The sequence below is a fragment of the Coenobita brevimanus genome, chromosome 63 (genome assembly GCF_032717465.1).
Source record: "Coenobita brevimanus isolate Jiangsu-jjx chromosome 63, ASM3271746v2, whole genome shotgun sequence".
Lineage (NCBI taxonomy): Eukaryota > Metazoa > Arthropoda > Malacostraca > Decapoda > Coenobitidae > Coenobita > Coenobita brevimanus.
In genome coordinates, this window is record NC_137016.1 from 39582253 (window position 1) to 39604956 (window position 22704).

Sequence of the window (22704 nt, forward strand, 5' to 3'; positions counted from 1 at the left end):
TAGTATCAGTGGTGTTTTTTTCCTAGTTTACAGTATTAGTGGTGGTGTTCTTCTGGCTATCACATTCAAACACAGTGTTATAGTAATAGTGGTGGTGTTTTTCTAGTTATAAGATTTAAACAAGGTGTTATGGAATTAGCGGTGTTTTTCTACTTAGGTGGGGGATATATGGGTGTACTGAACATGGTGATACAAAAGTTCAAATCCAAGAACTGTTCCCTGCCACAGTCTGGATTGAATATGTGACTTTTTACTTCATGTCTATATTCATCACGTACTTTACTTCTAATTTCAACCTTGAATACCATTGTTACATACTTCTATTTACTTTATTTACTGTAGCTTTATCCACCGTCCCCACTTTATTATCTTCCTTTTATCTTCTCTCTTTCTTCTCCTCTTCATCTCGACTTTATGTCCTCACTTCATCATCTACGCTTACCTCTCTCTCCCTACCTGCTTCATCTCTCGGTCTACTTCAACTCACCTCTCTCCCTCTCTACTTCATCTCCATATCTACTTCATCTCCCTAACTACTTCACCTCCCTACCAACTTCACCTCCCTACCAACTTCACCTCACCTCTCTCTCTTCATCAAGCTCCTTGTCTATTCCCTAATGGTGAGCCTACGCGTGCCAGTGATGTCTTGCAGCTGACGAGAGGTGAACGCTGCGACGAGGCGGTGTTCCCCTGCGCTGCGTGGGACGAAGGTGAGGGTGTAGGTGAAGCTCTCCCGTGGCCGCACCTCCCGACTCACACGTACCGTGCGAGGTCGGTACGCACCCCCAACCTCCATGCTGAAGTGGCAGTCGGTGAGTGGCACCTCCAGGGGGTTGCTGAAGGTGAACGTGGCACTGCTCTCCTGACCCACCTGGCACTCACTCACCTGTACAAGAAAGGAAAAAAAAAACGTGAAAAAAATGGATACCTGGCGTTTTTGTGGATTACTACACTACAACCAGATGTCAGCCATACTGTATATGTTCTGGAGCAAACGACTCTTCTCTTAAATGTCTGGAATGAGTACGCTAGCCCTAGGCCCCTATGTTCTTGATGGGGCAATAATGGACTGGATAAGGGGCTAACTGATGGAAAGAAAATATTAGTCACTTCTTCATGCCCCATCTGATACATAAAATCATTAACATCCGGACTCCATACAAGTACTCACTAATAAACTGAGTAGGTATGATCTGCCAGGAAAGAAAAGCACCGCCATGTAAGTGGTACAGTATTTGCAGTAAAAAATAGTTTAAGCTACAATTTACAACGACTGCATATTAGAGACCGTAGAAAAAAGTCCGAGTACAATAACTTCTGCACTAGATATCTATCCTGCCGATTATAATCCCTGCTTCTGATGTCCTCCAATTCCTCTTCCCAGCCCCTCCTCACCTCAACATCCTCTGCAATTGATATTCAACTCATGAATATACCTTGCCTCACTCCTCCCCACTTCACTGACCATTCTGCCAATCATATTACTCTGGTCCAGTCATCCTCTCTCACATCCACTCTTTTTCTCCACTCCCTAATACCTCCCTGCTTTACTACCAATCCTATCAATCATATTTCCTCACCCCAACATCCTTCATCACTGCTTCTCAGTCCCTTCTCACCTCAATATTCATAATGTCGATCAATTTTCCTCCCTCCAAACCTCAAAACCCATCATGTCGATCATATCCCTCACTCCTAACATTGTTCCTCACTTCTTCCCAACCCCTCCTCACCTCAATACTCATCCTGGGCTTCTCAAACTGGTAGTCAAACTCATCAATGTAGCTCTGCTTGCTTTCTTGGACGTGCCCTGTGGCTGTGACCTTAACGAAACCCTGATCAACAAGGCGGTCCTGGTACTCAGAGGTCTCTAGGCGCAAGGTCAGCGTGTCCTTCTGGCCTCCTGCAAGTGTGAACTGGCCCGTGACTCGCTTCAGGTGGGGGCCCAGGACTCCCGTGTAGAAAGCACTCCTGCAGATGTATAGGAATGTAGAGGGATACGGTGATGTGACAAATAGGGGTACAGGTATTATTGTGCCCTATGCTACATTCTCTGTGTCTTAATGTGAATACCGTAATTAATGCAAAATTATAAAGGAAGATTGTAGTATTTAAGTAACAATACAGCAACTCACAGTGCTAAAAATAAGTACTCAGAAAGGGGCCTAAATGAACCGAGTTTACTTCTACTTCTATCTCTTATAAAACAAAATGCCAAGACAATTCCAAATTTTAACACTGTGAACATGAAGAGACACCTGAAGAACAAAAATGTCAGCAGACAAAGTGCTTATGTGATTTATATAAGAGTTAAAGCACTACATCCTTCCAAATTAGAGATGACGTACACACAATCTTTGATTAATAATATTTCAATACACCCACTGAGTACATACGCCTGTTTTAGGTGGGGTCTCAGATCTCAAAAGGACTTGTATAATGGTTTCAATGAACAACATCCTTGCAGTTAGGAAGCTTACTAGCCACTCTTCCTAGGTGATGTGTCTAGTCTATTACGCTTCAATATTCCCTATTCAGTTGCTGTATTTATCATTGTAGTATGGATATAGTTTTAAGTTACTATCCTGCAAGAAAAATTAATGTGTAATATACAGAAACAAACTGTACTCTTTTTACTCTAACTTGGCCTAAAACTGCCACCTCTTCATTTTGAATCCCGAGTATAACACGAGATTAACATTAGAATATAATGATAATCACAAAGAAGTGCTCTGGAAAGAACGTACAGTTGTAGCCTTGTCTTTTTCTACCACTAAACTACGTGGAATAAGCTGCAAAGGGATGATAATCTGGCCCAGGTTAAGGTAAAAGAAGTACAGTAAGGAAGAGTTACATGAGAACCTCCACACCGTGTGAGAACGTAACCCAATGACTGACCTTGCAGAGAGAGTGGCCTGGACGGTGCGAGTGTCAGAGCAGTTGTTGTGGACATCCAGCGTGACCGCCAGGGTCTGTCCTGCCTTCACCTGCTGGGCCTCCTGCACCTCAAAGCTCACGTCACTGCTGCTCTGGTCCTGTAGGAGAGATGCACAGAAGTGTGTTTGACTACAGCTAGAGAGGAGTGGTGGGAAACAGATAAAGACAGTTCTCTACTTATGTACCGTACCATCAAATTACAAACAACTCTTACAGCCACTCCTCACTTAAAAGCTAGGAAATATGCAGGACATATTACCACCATCATCATCATCTCCGAAGGTTTGCTCCCTCCTGGGAACCCCCAGACGGGGACGGCCGTGACAGAAGCACCTCAAGGCTATCTTATCCTTACTCACCACTCACACTCTCTCAAACACTCCTCTTCCTATTCTTTTGCCAGTGTACTGTTCAACTCTCTCCTTCCATATCGTACAAGGTCTGCCTCTACCAACACTGCCCTAAATATCTTTCTGACAACTATCTTTGGCATCCTATCTATGTACATTCTTCCTGCAGGTCCATACGGTCGCAACGTTTTCCTCTTTATCCACATACCTGGTAGTCATAATACACATGGTCCTTCCTGATGCCCCTGCAGGCGTTGAACACAGTGCACCTCTCTGGCTCAGAGCGCTCCACGTCACGGTAGGTCTTGGTCACGTCCTCGAAGTCCGCCTCGCCATCATCGTCATGCCGCCCCACCGCCTTTGTCACCACCGAGCGACACACTGGCGTCCTGGGGCACCGGCAGGGTAGGTTAGGTTTGGTCAAGTCATGTTAGGCTGGGTTACATTTGGTTTGGCAGATTTCTGGCAGTTATGTTATGTTAGGTGACGTTAGGTTAGGTCATACATATTTAGAATACACTTACTGGGTTAGTGTTAGCTCCGGTTGGAATCAATGTAATTTATCATACTGGGTTGTCAAAGTACACGATGCTTGATTATATTATGTTAGAGATTATGGACCAGGATACAGTTATATGTATTACTCAGCATGGGTGGAAAACGTCTGAATATTGTAGTCTTGATGATAACAGTGAGCATGTGTAGGAACCAACAGATGTTTGAATTATGGTAGGCAGTTAAATGTATGAGTTGGGAATGAGATCAGTGCTAAATGATCATCACAGCAAATAAATGTGCAGGAAGTGAGACAAGAGTTCAATCATCATGGTAAGAATTGCAATAAATGTGAGGGAGTGAAACAAGATAATAACGCTAACTAAAAACCAAGCACAGTCTCCATTCACTCACTTGTGCTGCATGAAGGGAGAGTAGCCCCACTCGGAGTCATCGTCCTCGTAGAAGTACCTGACGTGGGAGTTAAGGAGGGCGAAGAAGGCGGCGGTGTCATGACTATGGCCCACGTCACCTCGCTTCACAGACTCCACAGAACACGGACCATACTCGCTGCTCAACTCTGATGGCAGGGAGGTAAAAAGAGGGGGTGAGAGGAGAGGCATAAATGAGAAAAAGGTGAGAGGAATGGAATATGAGACAGTGGCATGAAAGAAAGGATAATGATAAAAGAAGGGAGAGGGGGACACAGAAGAATGGAGATAAGGAGAAGGATAGATAGCAGTATGAAGGAAGACTTACAAAGGAAAAGGGAGACATACACAGGTGTAAGGGAGATACACTCCATAAGGTAGAAGGTGGAAAAACTACATTGAAAAGGGGGTGAGAGGAAGAGAAAAACAGAAGAAATATATGGAAGGAGAAAGGGATATATCCAGTTCATAGGACGATTTCACAGTAGTCTTCAAAGAAAGAGAATGCACATAATTTAATTACTCTTTTTAAACAGTGGACATCAAGACCCTAAAACATTAAATGCATCCCCCTTATCCCTCCCCCCACCTCCCACATCCCTAGGGCGGTACTGACTGTTGGTGTAGGTGCGTGAAGGGTCAAGGGTCTGCCATCCTGAGTGACCCGTGGGCAGGTCAGGCCGGGCCATCCACACATCACACCAGCTGTGGTATGCCCACAGTGAGTCTGGCTGGTCACCCCCCGGGCCACGCTCAATCTGTGGAATGAAGTACGAGTATGATGGGTCTGTGGTTAGGAAGCCCCAGTCGGAGTGATGACCCTGCATAGGATCCATCCCTGAGAGGTGACTGGAAGGTTTTCAGTCATTAAATGCCATCAACTAAAGTACAGTTCATATGCTACGGTACCCCATACTTGGAACCCTATACCTCAGACGGGAATGCCTGTTACCATTACCAAGGCCTCAGTAACCTGATGTCACTGAGTTCCACACGCTGGGGTTATACTGTTACCTACAAAGCTGATTTGCCAGTTTCCCAAATAATGTCTCAAGTGTATGGAAAAGCTGTAAGGCTTTGGAAGACATCCCTAACTTATAATGAAGAATATCTGTACACCTGTTACTACTGAAAGTGAGAACAGAGGAATTTCGCTACAACATTTAAAAAAAACAAATGTTAAAGAAACTTTAGACATGACAGATAATGGTGCTCACGCACGTATGCATACACGCATGAATGATGCACACACACACACACACACACACACACACACACACACACACACACACACACACACACACACACACAAAATAACATGAAATTGGCTATGACTGACCAGGTCTCCGAAGCGATCGATGTAGCGGTCAACAGTGAGTCTCCTGCGTGTCGTGGGCGGTGGTGAGGGCCGTGGTGGGGCGGGCGGGCAGGCCAAGGGTACGGCACACTGTGGGTATGAGCAGGGGAGTGTGTCAGCATTAACATGTGGCTGGACTATGGTTGATTTTACCTTCTCATCTGTTTCTTTCTTCATTAATTAATCTCTCTCTCTCTCTCTCTCTCTCTCTCTCTCTCACACACACACACACACACACACACACACACACACACACACACACACACACACACACACTCACCAGTAGTCATAAGGGCGGCCATGACCCAGCAGTGAGCATATTTCACCCTCTGGGCCCCCTGGTACAAGAACTCCTCCAGCACATTCACCGAACCCGTCCAGAGATGGGGGTTCTGGCCCCCTCTGAAGTCGTCCTCGTAGTGCGCCTCCACCAGCCCCTCCTCCTCCTCCTTGAACCCTCCACGATAGCTACGGATCTGGACGAATGAGATAAGAGATAAAAGGAGATGGGAGACATGAGACAGGGGAAGAAGACTAATCTATAACGGAGAGGGATTAAACTAGCCACAGCTAAGGGTGAGGGAGAGATAAGAGATGAAAGGAGGTGTAAGGGGAGAGCTGAAGGACACAGACATAAAGGAGACGGATTATGCACAAGGTATATCTCCTGGAACCCATCAGTCTTCCTATGTGCACTTATATCTCTTGTCTGAATACGTGCTATGGGAGTGTCATTTAATGGTGTCCTGATAAAAGCGAGGTGTGTTTTTCTGACATGTTGGTGGGTGTTTGGGGAAGGTAAGTCGCGTCTGTTTTAACAATACAGACATCATCAAGATGTTCTCTGTCTCAGCCAACGATCAAACTGGCATTCTTTGGAACAGAAGTCAACTCTCCTAACCAAATGACCAGCTCCTCTAATGTACACAAGGATGGGGTGTGTATGTGGGTAGGTGTACATGCAGGTATTTAAGCAGTTAAGTAAGAAGGTAGGAGGGGGAGGGACGCAAGCAGAAGTACAAATAGGAAGAAATACACGCTACCATAGCTCCATTTCTCTCTTCACTACCATACCTCCACCTCCTCCCTCCTCACTGCCATACCTCCACTTCCTCTCTCTTCACAACCATACTTCCAGCTCCTCTCTCTTCACTACCATACCTCCATCCTCCTCACTACCATACCTCCACCTTCCTCACTACCATACCTCCATCTTCACCCTCAACCTACCACGGAAGCAAGCGCCCTGGCCACCTTGACGGGGTTGCCTCTCTCGGTGTGCTGCAGGCCGGATTTCTCGAGTAGGATGAAGGCCGCCGGCAGGACACAGTCGTCGAATTGGCCGTACACCCATGGCCGCCCGTGCACATGCTTGGAGCCACCCACGTACACCTTGCCACTGTCACACATCACATACTCACTCCTCTGATTCTCGTTCTCCATGTACACAGCGTCATCTGGAAGGGCGAATCATTTAACTTCACTGGTGTAAATGTGTTAATGACATAACTATAAAATAGCTGATCAGATTCCCTCACACACACATACACACATACACTCACACACATTCACTAAGTTTTGACATCCATTCGGCTTCTCATCCACTCACTTATCAACTCAATAATTTTTATATCTATCTAGCTAATCATCTCCAATGTCCATCAATCTACTGAGCTACCCATACACCAGAAAAGCTTCAAGAACTCAAAAATCCATCCATCCATCTATAATAAACATCCACCCATCCCCATCAGTCCACTATAGCATCCAGCATCATTCATCTATCCATCCATTTATATAAACATCCACTCATTCACCCATCCATCCATCCACTCAAATAAACATTCATCCATCCATGTTCCCATCAATCCAATATAGCATCTATCCACCCATCCTCATATTTCTTCTTCCATCATGTTACTGCCTAACCAACCCAATTGCCATCAATCCAACCACTGAAGCAAGATTCCATTTGTCTATCCAAGCAACCCCTCCATCCCTCCCTCCATCCTACTATCTATCCACCAGCACCTATCATCCATCTATCTATCTATCTCCCAACATCTGTCTGTCTATCTGACCAATGGCCCCAACCTCTGGAAAATGGATTGAAGATGATGTATATGTCCTCGTGGGCGCGATACTGGGTCCGATTTTTGGGGCAGTTCTTGGTAGCCGTCTCCACCACACACCTCCACACGCCTACTCCACACGTTGCAGGGATGTGGACCTGGGGATAGGGAGTGGGAGCTTAGACTGGGGAGGACTTGGGGAGGGGCCAGTGAAAAAAGAACTGGGTTTGGAGTGTGCGTGGAATGGTGCAAGGAAAAGATTGGGAATATCTGGGAAACACACTGCTCCACTCGTTAGCTGAACAATTATGATACTCGTACAAAACATTTCGGAAAATCTACGGGGTTCTGAATATCACATCACTGGGTTTCAGAAATTAATGTTCACCGTCTCACTGTCTGTCATAATGAATTGGATCAGTATTTATGCCCCCAACTGTACTTTTCTAACTTACTGCTTCACATTTCCTCTCCACCTTTCTCCCTTCTTACTTCTATGCTTTTTCTCCTCACCTTTTTTCCCCAACTTTCCTCCCCATTCTCCCTTCCTATTAATGTTGTTTGACATCCTAATTGTGTTCTTTTCTATCTTCTTACTTCCCTTTCCATCCCCCTGTTTTCCCTCCTTCCAGTTTTACCTTACATCCATTCCTTCTCCTTTCTCTGTTTTTCCTACGTTCCTTCAACAAGTGTAGCATGATATCACATCTGAGTTCATTTTCTTTTATTACTCTCCTCCCTCTCTCCATCCTTCCCCATTTCCTTTCCTTCCTTCTCTTTTCCTACTCACTTCTTTCCCTCTTTTCTTTTCCTATCCACAATGCTTCCCTCTCTACTATTCTCACTTCTCTCCCTTTCCCTCTTCTCCCTCCTCCTCTTCTTTTTTCCCTCCCTTCCCTTCATTTTTTCCCTCCCTCCCCATATCAACCTCTATCACTTCTACTTTCCTCCCCACTTCCCTCCCCTTCCCACCTTCCCATCTCAGCACCTGCAGAGTGAGAGTGTTGCCCTCCTGAGAGTGTAACTTGACGTCCCACTTATGAGGCGCCTTTGAAAACTCCTTCTGCAGGGTGACGGGCAGCACCACACGCGTCCTCTTGGGCACGGACGGGTTAGGGCCCAGGTAGAAGTTCAGGTAAAGGTGGTCCCGAGTGCAATCAAACTCTCTCTCTCGCGTCACCTGGGGAAGAAGAATGATGATGAGTGTTGGTTACAAGGTGACAAATTGGTTACCTGTGGAATAATGATGACGATGATGAAGGTTAGTTAGAAAGTGATAAATTGGTTACCTGATGATGATGATGATGATGGTTAGTCAGAAAGTGATAAACTGGTTACCTTATGATGATGATGATGATGATAATGGGGGTTGTTAGAAAGTGAGAAATTGGTCATCTGAGGAACAGTGATGATGATGATGGTGATGGGTGTTGTTTTGGTAGTGGTGAACCGGTCATCTGAGGAAGAATGTTGATGATGGGTGTTGGTTAGGAAGTGTCAATGATTGTAAATTATGTAAGTGAGAGAAATACACTTCTGGACATAAGATACAGACACACCCAAACAACCCCTACACAGATGCAATGGGTCATTTCTAGGTAACGTGTTGAAGTGCGGGGAGGGGGCAGGATGCTGCTGGAAGGGGGGACGATGAGGAGGTAGTGGTAGCAAGGAGGAGAGGATACGGACGACAACGGCGGGACTGGTGGGGGTAGCGGACACAAAGGAGATGGTAAGGGGTGGGTGGATTGTAGTAGCAAGTATACGATGGGTGGGGTTTTGGAGTTGGTGGCTGGCTGGCATGACAAACGCTTTGTGCCGATTATTTTGCCCTAATATTGGCAGCCATTGCTTGGAAGTGATTTAAATCATCATGTGACAATATATCAAAAGGTACTGGAATATATAGCAAATTGTTCCGCATAGGTGTTCACAGTGGACCATAAAGCAAACCACCAGCACAACACCTGAACACACACACAATATATATATATATATATATATATATATATATATATATATATATATATATATATATATATATATATATATATATATATGACACATAATGCTTTCTTGTAGACGGTAATATATATCCAGGTGACTGAACAATGAGATGGGTCAAGGGTTACTCACGAGGGAAAGGTGAAACGGTTGGCCCCTGCGGAAGACCGGGGTTGGCCTGTCGTTGGCGTGCACCTGCTCGTAGTGGAAGGTGCGGTGGTCCTTGCCGTTCTCGTGTGGCTGGAAGTCCACGTACTCCACACGCAGGATGTCCGCCGGTACGCCTGGATGGTACGCTGGTGGGGAGATGACGGGGAGGAGCTATTAGGTAGCAGGTTGGAAGGGGAAGGGACAGAAGGGATAGATAGGGGTAGCTTGGGAGGTAGTGGGCAAGGAAAGGACACATATGGATAACCTGAGACGTATGGTAGCAGGGTCCAGACTATAATACATCACTAAAGTTATCCCACCCATGAAAGGGCTGACCTATCTTGACCTCCCTGGCTCAACTGCTGACTTACTCGAGGGTGCGTAGTTCTGGGCGGGGTCAGCGGGGGCCTCGGCGTGTCGTCTGCGCATCAGTTCATAGGTCGCACGAACCGCCAGCTCCTGCCCGTACTGACGACCTCGCCTGGCACTCTCTCGCTCGTCCTCGTAGTCGTGTTCCTGATAAGTCGAACAAAAAGTGGTCAAGGAGGAATCCAAAATCACTGCTATCCACACGTTCAAAAATCCACTTAAGAGTCCACTATCACTACCATCCAAACCTGAAGAAATACACTCAGGGAATCCATAATCATTACCATCCGGGTCTTCACAAAATCCACTGAAAAATCCACAATCATTACCATCGAAATCTTCAGAAGTCCACTTTAGAGTCCACTATCACTATCATTTATATCTTCAGAAATCACTTAAATCCACTTAAGAATCCACACTCACTACCATCCAAACCTTGATATGTCCACTGCAAAATCCACCATCACTACCATCCACACCTGCCGAAATCCACTGCAAAATCTACCATCATTTTAACTTTTTTTTTTTTTTTTTACTTACAAATACGTTTCTACAAAGGAATCCAAGTCTTAATGGCACAATGTGGAGTTGGAACTAGATGCCACCTATACTCTTTTCACTCTAAGCTGGCCCAATTATTATTATTATTATTTTTTTTGCTTATTTCACACAGTTCAGAGGCGGTAGAAGACAGTGCTACGGCTAAACATTCTTTCTATAGCACATCTTCGTGACTAGCATCCCATTCTTCATTTTATCTATTGCTACAACACAGTATTCAAGATGAAGCGGTGGCAATTTTGGGCCAGATTAAAGTAGGAGTGTAGTAAGATCGTTAACTGCCATCACAAAGTGAAAAAAGACAAGGATGGTTAAGAATTACACAAACACACATGAAAAAAATATGAGTACATGGTTGTGGGGGTGACTGAAGCAGTTCCCAGATGGTTGGCGGTATTAAGACTGGTATGATATGGTATGGTAAGGTATGGTATGGCTGACAGGGTAGGGTAGGGTAGGGTAAGGCTTATTGTAGTAAGGCGTGATGTGGATTAATACAATTTGGTGTGGTGTGGTGGGGTACAGTATTGTATGGTTTGCTTTCCCTTCATTTGGAGTGGTGTGGGATGGGGTGGTGTGCTATGGTGTGATGAAGAGTGGTATGATGCGACAGAGTGAGGTATGGTTTCCCTCAGTTAAACCTGGTGGGGTGTGTGGTATGGTGTGGTATTACAGTGCAGTGGTAGTGTAACATAAGGTAGCTATATATGGTGATGGTGCTATGATGGTGCTAGGGTACAGTGCAACATCGGGGCCGGGTTCTGGTCGGCTCAGGAAGCTCCCTAACACATTTTCCTCAGCGATTTATTTTTACATCCTGCTGGTTAATATCCTTTTGTATCTTACTTATGCAGAGTATGGCGATATCAGAACGATTCCAGAAACACAGCAGCGTACAGTAAAGTATAATAAGCATGAGAAATCGATTAGGAAAAGATGTTGGGAGTGTTTTTGGGTGGGGACATCAGGTAACTCAAGATAAATCGCTTGGGTAAAGGTGTTTGGGCATCAGGTAACTCACATGCTTGGGCGGGTAAGAGGGGCGTGGACGTGAGAAGGGCGGGATAGGGGCGGGCATTTGCTGCTGATGTTGAAGCTGCTGATTCTGCTGTTGCAGCTGCTGACTGTACCTGCGAGTAGGCGGGTGCATCCTGGGAAGGGAAGAAAAAGTACTTGAAGGAACATTATTACATCACACTGTCTTAATAAGAATTAAAAAAAAAATCTACTTAGCAATATATATACATATATATATATATATATATATATAAATATATATATATATATATATATATATATAACCAACATCCTAAGAAAGCATTACTGTGATGATGCTGGCTACTTGACAGGTGTGGCAGGTTAATTAAGCCCAGTCAGCAGCAACAGCCTTTGACTGTGTTGGTCATTAATGTGGAAACAGGTCACTGTGGCGGCGAGAGGCTGTATCATAAATAAATAAATAAATAAATCATCACCGTCATCGTCGCTACCAAAATAATAATAATAATAATAATAATAATAATAATTCACTGCCATCATCCCAGCTCTTTCCCCACATAAACACAGGATAAAGCAGGTTCCAAACATAAAAAATAAAACAATGATAGGAAGAGGTTTAAATAACTCACCATAAATAAATAAATAAATTGGAGAGAGAGAGAGAGAGAGAGAGAGAGAGAGAGAGAGAGAGAGAGAGGGTGAAAGTGGTGTGACGGTGCATGGAGGGTGAGGGAGAGGGGTGAATGATGAGGGTGGGGGGTAAGGGTAGAGGGTGAGGGAGGAAGAGAGAGATTGAATAAGGAGTGAGACATGAAGGAGGGGATAAGGACGGAAGGAGGGTGAGGGAGAAAGGTGGGAAGTGAGAGTGAAAGCAAGAGAGTGAGGGAGAAGATGGGGGAGTGTGGAGGGTGAGGGAGTGTGGAGAGTGAGGATGAGGTACTGAGGGAGGGGGGTGTAGATGTGAGAGGCAGGGGGAGAGAAGGATGAGGGAGGGGGAATGATTAGGGTAAGATGTGGGAAGTGAGATCAGGTGAGGTAGGGGAGAAGGGTGAGGGGGAAGTAAGAATAAGATTAGGGTGAGGTAATAAGGGGTGGAGGGGGTGAAGGATGAGCCTGACGTAAAGGAGGGGGGGGGGGTGAGGAAGGGTGGGATGAGGGTGAAAAGTGAGGAGTAAGAAGCGGGGCAACGGGGTGAGGGAAGGGGGGAGGGGACGGAAGCGCGGGGAGGGGGAGGGGAGTGTCTACATCTCTGCAACATGACCCGGACCTAAGAACCAGTTGCGTCACGGGGCTTAGATACGGGTTGTGTTCCGTAGCCTAATCCTCTCCATTTAGCGCTTTTCATTCACGTATTTTCATCATCGCATTTTCCCTCAACACCTTTATTTTTTTTACTTATTTCTCTTTTCCCTTGCATTAAATAACTAGGATTCTGATTAATTTTTTGGGGAAAGAGGAGGATGGGAAATATCTAAAAAAAAATAATAATAATAATAATATTCTTTTGACATGTCTTTTTTGGTGCCTAACGCTGACTGCTGAGAGGGGAGCCATCTTACCCCCCTTCACTAGCCTCTATGCTGATACTCTAAACGACCTGAACCCTTTTTCTTTAAATTTATGTGGGATCTTAACCAATATATTTGTGGGATCTGAACCAATTTATGTGGAATTTGAACCCCTAAAATTCCCTTCATCACCTTTTATTCTGATTCTCTACAATCCCAGTCTCTTCTCATCCCATTTATACAGAATCAGAATCCCTTAACTTCCTCCACAACACTTTATCTTTGCTGACCCTGTTTCATACACTCTATACCGCCCACATCCACATTTTCAATTATATTCTCTCTCTCTCTCTCTCTCTCAGCCTTAATCACTTCACTGCGATGACGTGTTTTATATATTACTCCTGCTACCTTCAGTTCCCTTTGTTCAGCTCAGGAGAAACTTGTTGAACTACAGGCGTTTGATATAACCTCCACTAACCCCTTCACAAAGAAAACTCCCATTTCAAAAACAAATAAACAAGAAGCGGAGCCAAAGCACAGCAAACCCGGCCCCGGCAGTCGTTTTTGTGCTGACGTAAAAACACAACAGGATATCTAGTCGAAGATGTCACATATCAAATTTGGAGTAAATCGGGCGAAAATTGTCGATTTTATGCCCATTTGAAATTTTAGGCTCGACCCACCTGACACTGACCCCCCTACCGCTAACTGGAGGGTGACCCCCCTGATGTAATGAGGCATGTTATAGGATGCAGATTTGAAAGATGCACCTTTAGGTTTGGGTTTCATGTCAATACGACGAATTTGAATGGAGTTATGGAGATAAAACGATTTTTCTTTTTTTACATTTTTAAATTTGTATATTTTCGAGCCTACAGCCTGGGTCTTGGCCCAATATTGCCCCAAATTTAATCAGGTGATCAGAAGGTCACAGCCCATCATCCCTGTAATTTTAGCCAAAACCGCACCTGTAGTTTTCGCGAAAAACTTCTTAACAGACAGATGGACAGACAGACAGAGACAGACAGACAGACAGACAAACAAACAAACAAATAAACCGATTGAACACAATACCCGTCTCCGAGCCTCTCCAGGGCGGGGATGGGTAATAAATAAAATGGAAATTGAAATCCTCTAACATGAATAAAATCCCAGAAGACGTCCTCGGAGTGAAGACTGTAATACCATTTCCCTGATCTCCCCCCCCCCTCAGCCTTCTCCTATACTGACCCTCTTGCTTACCCACCCCAACCCCGACCCCCTAAACCCCTCCACCCTCTCATCAGTGTTTTCCGTCCCACCCCCACCCCAACCCTCTAAACCCCTCCACCCTCTCATCAGTGTTTTCCGTCCCACCCCCACCCCAACCCTCTAAACCCCTCCACCCTCTCATCAGTGTTTTCCGTCCCACCCCCACCCCAACCCTCTAAACCCCTCCACCCTCCCCTCAGTGTTTTCCGTCCCACCCCCACCACAACCTCCGCACCCCCGAACCCCTCAACCCCCTCATCAATATTCTCCTTCCCATCCCCTCCCCATCCCTCAACTCCCCCTCAGTGTCTTCCCTGGCCGGTCGTCTGGTGTGCCACTCTTCCCCTCCCCTGCACTCTCTTCTCCTATAATGGCCCTTTTGATGTACTTATTCTCCACGCTTGGCTGGCTGCTTCGTCAATTAGGCCTACCTACCCTTAAAACTATACTCATATATATGCATCCTTCATGTATACATATATAAACCGTCTGCAAATAGTGAGGAGGCTGATAGGGATTGTTTTTATGCCGGCAGTATGAGGTGTTTTTCTTACTATTAATAAACATCGTCTAACAGTATCAAGTCTAACTACAAACACCATCATTGTTGTGACAAGAGTTAGAAAGCCTGTCCTCCCAACAGCCATATTATTTTACTCGACAGAGAGAGAGAGAGAGAGAGAGAGAGAGAGAGAGAGAGACCCCTGCCCGACAAAAGGTTAATGCACACCAAATTCTCACCCATAATTCAAAGGCTTATGGTATTAACTAACAAAAACGGTGCCAAAAATAATCTATGTCGAGTGATACAGTGACCCGTATTCTCGTCGGCTGAGCAAACTCCCTAACACCCTTTCCTAAGTGATTTATTTTGTTTACTACACCTTACTGTCCTCTTCAGTGTTCCATAAATCCTTCAAATACTGCCATACTCAGCATAAATAACAGACAGAGAGATACTGACCAGCTATATTAATAAAGGAAATAATAAATCGCTAAGGAAGAGGTGTTAGGGAGCTTCCTTAACATGAATACAAGCCTGACTCTCCCTCCCAAGACAGGCAGTTCTGGCAGACGCAGTTCACGACAAGGATAACAAGTGAAGAATAAGGATGTAAGGTAAATGAGGTAACAGCATGAAGGATAACCAGCTGCCATTACGTAAAAAAATATAAATAAATAAATAAATAAAATAAATACGTTAATAAATCAAAAAGGATGGTTAAAAAATTAGTGTGTTCTTCCTGCTTAAATTATGAATCGAAAACGCAGACTCTAAAAAAAAATTGTTAGATCGTAAAATTAGGAACGTTCAGAGAGGAATGGAAAGAATTAATTTGGTGTCACATGGATATAAATGATAAGAATTAGTTTGGTGTCACACGGATAAAAAAAGAATTAGTTTGGTGTCACATGGATACAGATAGAAAGAATTTGTCTGGTGTCACATGGACATAAGTGGAAATAATTGGTTTGGTGTCACATGGATATAAAAAGAATTAGTTTGGTGCCACATGGATATAAATGACAAGAACTAGTTTGGTGTCACGTAGATATAAGTGGAAAGAATTAGTGTGGTGTCACATGGATATAAGTGGAAAGAATTGGTTTGGTGTCACATGGATATAAGTGGACAGAATTAGTTTGGTGTCACATGGATATAAAAAGAGAGCTTCATGGATAAGGGAACAGACGTAGGCAGACAATATAACCACTACAATAAACAAAACAAAACAAAGCAAAACTGTATGTAGGCAGGTCATGTCTCACGTGGAAATGACAAAAGAGGGACAACTAGATCACCTGAATGGCAACCTAGAAATTAAAAAAGAGGAAACACAGAGTAAGATGGAGATAAATTTCAGAGATGTGCTAGGATTCAATGGAACAGGCTAAGTCGAAAGGGCAGAGTAGGAAAGGGAAACTGAGAGAGGCCTTTAATCTGCAGTGGAATGATTTAGGATGATGATAAAGATGATGATGATGATGGTGGTGGTTGTGGTGGCGCCCCCAAACTAACCTGGTGGTGGTGGGCGTGGGGTGGCTGACAGTGGTAGGTGGTGGTGGTGGTGGTAGGGTGGGTGTGGTTGCAGCGACGGGCCCCCAGCAGCACCACACCCACCTTATATACCTTGCGTTCCGGCCACTTACCCCGGATCACTTACACGCCCACGCCCAACACACACACACACACACACACACACACACACACACACACGCAAGCTGAGTATCTGCTGTTATCTTTCTATGAGGCAGGATGGTGTGTTGTGGGTTCCATACAAACTATACCATTACCGCCAAGGAAATACATAAATAAATAATACAGAAATAAACCGAGATGACAAAAAGCATAAATATGAATAAATGAATGAATGGGTGAATGAAAGAACGAACGAACGAATAAATAAATATATACTGAAATAAAAATAAATGAATGAATGAATGAATTAACGTGCGAATAAAGAAAGAAACAAAGAATGAAACAATGATAGATAGAACGAATAGAAAGAAAAAAAAAGGGGGAAACTATATAAACCCATTTCACTTCACTCAGGCTTCACAATTTCTATTTTCCCTCCTCCTCATTCCTACCTTCTAATTTTCATCATACCACACTGCATCTGTTAATTATTATTCTTTGTCTTTCATTCCATTCATCATTCCTCTTTTCATCATTCCAATCCTGTATTCTCTGTCATTCCACACTTCATTTTTTTTTTTCATTTCTTCACTCCAAATCTCATTTTTGTCCATGTCTAACCATTCCACACTTCAATTTATTCATTCTTTATCCTTCATCATTCCTCTCTTCTGTTCCACCGTCCCTCTTTCCATCATCCCCCCCCCCCTCACCTGCTCCCATTGCATTCCATCTCCGTTACTTTTTCTCCTCCTCACGTCTTTCTTCTTTCCCTCACTTCCTACAGTTTTTTTTTTCCCCTTATAATCCTCTTTCTGTTTCTCTCTCCTGTTAACTCATCTCTCTCTTCAGCCTCCCCCTCGCCTGCTCCATTTCACTTCACTCCATCTTCATTACTCTTCATTTCCCCCTCCTCACTCAATCTTTTCCATGCACCCCCTCGCATATATAATCTCCCTCTTTTCACCTCCCTCCCCCACAGGCCTCATCTTTCTACTTTCACTCCCTACATTGTTTTCTGCCCCTGGTTTCATAGTCACGAAGTTCCAAAAGATGTGAATAAGTCTCCTTCTTTACTCTTATATTCACTCAAACGGCTACTTAACACTCTATACCCAAACCAGAGTAATTATCTAAGTGAATGCAAAATAATAATAATAATAATAATAATAATAATAATAATAATAAATAAATGGTAATGATTTCCTCTCACAAACTGGTTGAGAATTTAGTTTATCCTGGAATTTAATAAACCCCTTCAATCCAGATATATATTTAGCATTTTTTTTTTCCCCCAGGTATAGTCAAGCTATTTAATTTACCTTACAAGACGCCCCATTTCGAAGCAAACAGGTGTCAAAGAACGCAATATCGACCCCATCCCGTTTGTACGTCTCTATTACGCTGATCAAACTCCCTATTACTCTGATCAAACTCCCTACTACGATGATCAAACTCCCTACTACGCTGATCAAACTCTCTATTACGATGATCAAACTCTTACTACGTTGATCGAACTCTTACTACGCTGATCAAGCTCTTACTACGATGATCAAACAATTACGGTGATCAAACTCAATACTTCAATCATCAAACTCATCCTAGTCAAAATGAAATATAAATGAAGTGCTGGGGCTGCAGAGTTAAGAACCTTGATAAATACGAAGCCAGGTCCTTCTGCTTTACCTCATTGCTCTTGGACTGCGATAAGCGCCCACCTTCCCGCAAGGCCACACAGAGCACAGAGAACCCAGGTAATCAACAGGTGCTTCCCCTCCTCTTGCCTTTGTGTTCATGTGTTCTTTTCAATACACACACACACACACACACACACACACACACACACACACACACACACACACAAAGGGCATTATTTTGAGTTCTGCATGTTTCAGTTTCCCTGCTTTCTTCTTTACTTGCTAGCTGCCTTTCCTCCTACTTGTTCCCTTACTTTCTACCAGTTTCCTTATTCTCTTCATCTCTCCTGCCTCCCCTCTCCTCTCTATCCTCTATCCTTTCAGCCTGACTGCCTCTGTACACTCTCTTTCCTTCCTACTTCCCTCGCTCCCCTTTTCTTCCCTTCTGCGTCCCTCCCTTTTCTCCCTTCTTCCTGTCTGTCTCCTCCCTCCTTCTCCCCTCCCCTCCCTTTTCTTCCAGCTTATCTCCATACTCTCGCCTTTCTGCTCCTTCTCTCCTTCCATTCCCTCTTCCTTCCTTCTCTCTCCCTCCTTCCCCTGACTCTCTTTTATGCCTTCATTCTTACTCTCTCCCTCCTTCTTCCTACTCCCTCCCCTTCCCTCCTCTTATCTCCTTCCTACTCCCTCCTTCCTGCATCCTCTCCCCTCCTTCCCATCACTTCTTCCTTCCTGCCCCATTCTTTTCTATCTTTTCCTTTTGCTTTCTGCCTCCTCTCTCTTTCTCATTCCTTTCTATTCCTTCGTGTCTCCATTCCTACACTCTCTCTCCTTCCTTTTTTTCTCTACCTCCTCTCTCCTCATTTTTCCATTTTCTCTCCATTCCTTCCTTTCTCCCTTCATTCCTACATTTTCCTTCCTTCCATTTACTCTCTACCTCTTTTCTGCTCCTTCCCTTTTCTCTCCATTCTTGCACTCTCCTTCCTTCCTTTTCTCTCCACCTCTTCTCCCCTCCTTCCCTTTTCTCTCCATTCCTGCACTCTCCTTCCTTCATTTTCTCTCCACCTCTTCTCCCCTCCTTCCCTTTTCTCTCCATTCCTACACTCTCTTTCCTTCCTATTACTCTCTACCTCCTCTCTCCTTCCCCTTTCTCTCCATTCATACACTTTCCTTCCTTCCTTTTACTCTCTGCCCCTCTTCTCTGCTCCTTCCCTTTTCTCTCCATTCCTTCCTCCTCCATTCCTGCCCCCCCCCCCCCTCCCGTCACGATGTCGCTAGGTGTTAGTGTGGCGGCGTCACGGGTGCCGACCCCAGACGCTACCTGACACTACACACACCGACACCACCACTACCCCGGCGTCACACACACACACACACACACACACACACACACACACACACACACACACACACACACACACACACACATCAACAATCTCATACACACACTTCATACACCCACCTACACAATACACGGCAGCAATACCATCATGCCAGCGTCACACACATACATATACCCACATACACTCAATACACATACGCCCATCTACACATATACACTCTCACATACACCCACCTACATACACTCATACGTACATACATTCATCAACACCTACACACACACCTACACATACTCTCCTACATACATATACCCACCTACATACACACTCATACGCACATACTGCCACATACACATACCCATACATGTCCCATATACCTTATCTACACCCAAACTATCTTATACCTACAGTCCATACACCCACCTACACCTATACAATGTCATATCCACACACCCACACCCACACCCACACACCCAACATCAACATCCACACACCCAACTATTCCCAACTTTCATCAAATCCACTTTCATCCACACTCACATCCACCTCCACTCACAACCATCTACTCTCTCTCTCTCTCTCACCCATTCTTCGACTTCCTCCCCAACAAAATTACCATCCCCCGCAAAAATAAATAAATAAATAAATAAATAAATAAATAAATCCGCTCACAATCACAGGAGCTTATTACAATCTTGCCATCTCCAGACGATTTTATTCAGTTCAAGAATGATTTACTTAACTGGAGGGGTTAGAGTCAGGTAAAGCTTTCACTGACCGCTTCACTACTAAGTCTCTCTCCTAAGCTAGATTTCTGAGAGAGAGAGAGAGAGAGAGAGAGAGAGAGAGAGAGAGAGAGAAAGGGGTCCAGCCATCCTCCCAGGTTTAAGTGAAGTATCTGACCGGCAAGAATAAAAAAATACGAAAAAAAGATCACCATATTAAGGATGTTAAAAATACTCATGAGGATAAGATGAAAGCTGACGACTGAACTTTCTATAAAAAATAAAAATAAAATAAACAAATAAGTATCACACACACACACACACACACACACACACACACACACACACACACATTTATACACCGTGTTGTCTGAAGGGCCAAAAAATATTATCGCAATCCAATTACTTTTTCTTTTGTATCGCTAAGATTGAAGGGGAAAACTTGACTAGTAACCAAGGAGACTATTTCTCAAAACGAAGCCTCATCAAATTTCATGGAACCACTATTTAATATTTAACTTGTGAGTGACCCGGTTCCCTCAGATGAAAATAGACTATAGGACCATTACCCCTCTCGTCGGTGGAACAACTCTTGACTCTAGCGAACGCAAGACGATTTTATTCAGCTGCAAGAGTTATATGTCCCCTACTTCATTACCACCCACCATCACAAACCCTCTTACTCACCATCACTCACCCCCTCACCATCACACCCTCTGCTTCACCCTGCCACACACTTACTCATCCGTCACCCTAGACATCTCACCCTTGGGCATAATGACATCAATTCTGCGGTGTGTTTATGTTACAATTAGAGCAGTCACCACCAGGGGGCCAATGTGGGCGTTGGGTTGTGGGCGTAATGAGCTGCGGTGAGGGCGGTAGAGGGGGAAGGGAGGGGAGGGGAGGGGTGAGGAAGAGTGAGGTGGGGTGGGGAGGGATGGTGAGAGGAGAGGGAACAGTATGTAACGCTGGGTAAGGCAGGACAAGGTTGGGCGGGGTGGGGTAGAGTAGAGTAGGGTAGGGTTGGGTTTGTGGAGTGGAAGAGGTTGGGGGAAAGACAGAAAGTAAGGAAAGGTACAATAGGTTGTTAGGTAAGAGACAAGGCAAGGGAAAAAGGTAGAAAGGGAGAGCTGAGGGCTAGGGTAGGGGAGGGGTGGGAGAGAGGAGAGATAAGGGGAGAGACAGGGGATGATGACAGGTATAAGAGTGTTAGGTAAGAGGCAGAAAAGTAATATGGCAAGGGTAGAAGGAGGGAAGGGGGAGAAGGAGGGAAGGGGGAGAAGAGTCATGGGGAACACTGGGGGAGGGGTAGAGTAGGGGAGAGGTAGGGAGACAGGGGGGGAGCATAAAGGATAAGCAGAGAGAGGGGAAGTTAAGAAGCAAGGGCGGGGGGGCTCTGAGGGAAGACAGTGAAGGTAGTGGTGTTGGAGGGAGGTAACAAAGGGAGGGTATGAGGGAGGGGAGAGAGGGGAAAGGGAAGGGGGGCAGGGAGAGGAAAGGGAAGGGGAGACAGGGAGGAAGGAGCTGTGAGGGAGATGGCAGGGAGTAACACTGGGGTGTGTGACTGACGGTAGAGAGGTGAGAGGGAGGAATGGGATTGGTGATGTGGAAAAAAAATGTACTTTCTCTTTTGTTTATTTATTTATTTTATTATTATTTCAAGAGACAGGGAGTACGTAGTGAGGGAGGTGTGGGGGGAAAGGGTACGAAGGAAGGGGGAGGGTGGAAGGCTTGATGGAAAGGGAGAGTGAGATGGAAGAGGATGGATGAGGTGAAGGGTGGAGGGGAGGAAAAGAGTGAGAAAAGAAGATGGTGAAGGAAGGAAGGAAGGAAGGAAGGAAGGAAGGGAGGGAGTGAGAGAGAGAGAGAGAGAGAGAGAGAGAGAGAGAGAGAGAGAGAGAGAGAGAGAGAGAGAATGAAGGACAGGGTGAGTGGGAAGGACGAGGGAGAGGTGAAGGGTGGAAGGGGAAGGAGAAACAGAGAGAAGAGAGAGAAAGGGAAGGGTGGGTGAAAATGAAAGAGGGAGGGGGTAAGGTGCGGGGAGAGGGAGGGGGGTTAGGAAAGGAAGCATGAAGGAGAGGGTGAGTCGGAAGGAAGAGGGATAGGTGAAGGGTAAGTGGGAAGTATGAGGGAAAGATAAAGGGTGAGGGTGAGGAAACAGAGGAGATGAGAACAGAGTGGGTGAGGGAAGGGAGGGGGAAATACAGAAAGACACACAAGGGCTTTCCGGTGTTCTCGCTGCTGACAATTAGGCTTGATCTACACCTCCACACACACACACACACACGCACACACACACACACACACACACACACACACACACACACACACAACACCCTCCCTACACTCACACCTACACCCCCCTCCCCCAGGCC

The 22704-nt window shown here is 45.0% G+C and overlaps 1 protein-coding gene across 1 annotated transcript; it reads right to left on the reverse strand.

The window, feature by feature from the left end:
• Positions 1-348: 348 nt before the first annotated feature.
• Positions 349-11876, reverse strand: LOC145404340 (hemocyte protein-glutamine gamma-glutamyltransferase-like). The gene is given in 15 exon segments (XM_080275862.1): positions 349-886; positions 1734-1971; positions 2899-3035; positions 3496-3676; positions 4197-4362; positions 4830-4971; positions 5553-5589; positions 5591-5660; positions 5851-6046; positions 6801-7027; positions 7665-7800; positions 8631-8822; positions 9779-9942; positions 10168-10312; positions 11748-11876. Coding segments are annotated over 15 exon segments (2439 nt in total). The 3' UTR covers positions 349-607.
• Between the last annotated feature and the right edge of the window lie 10828 nt (positions 11877-22704).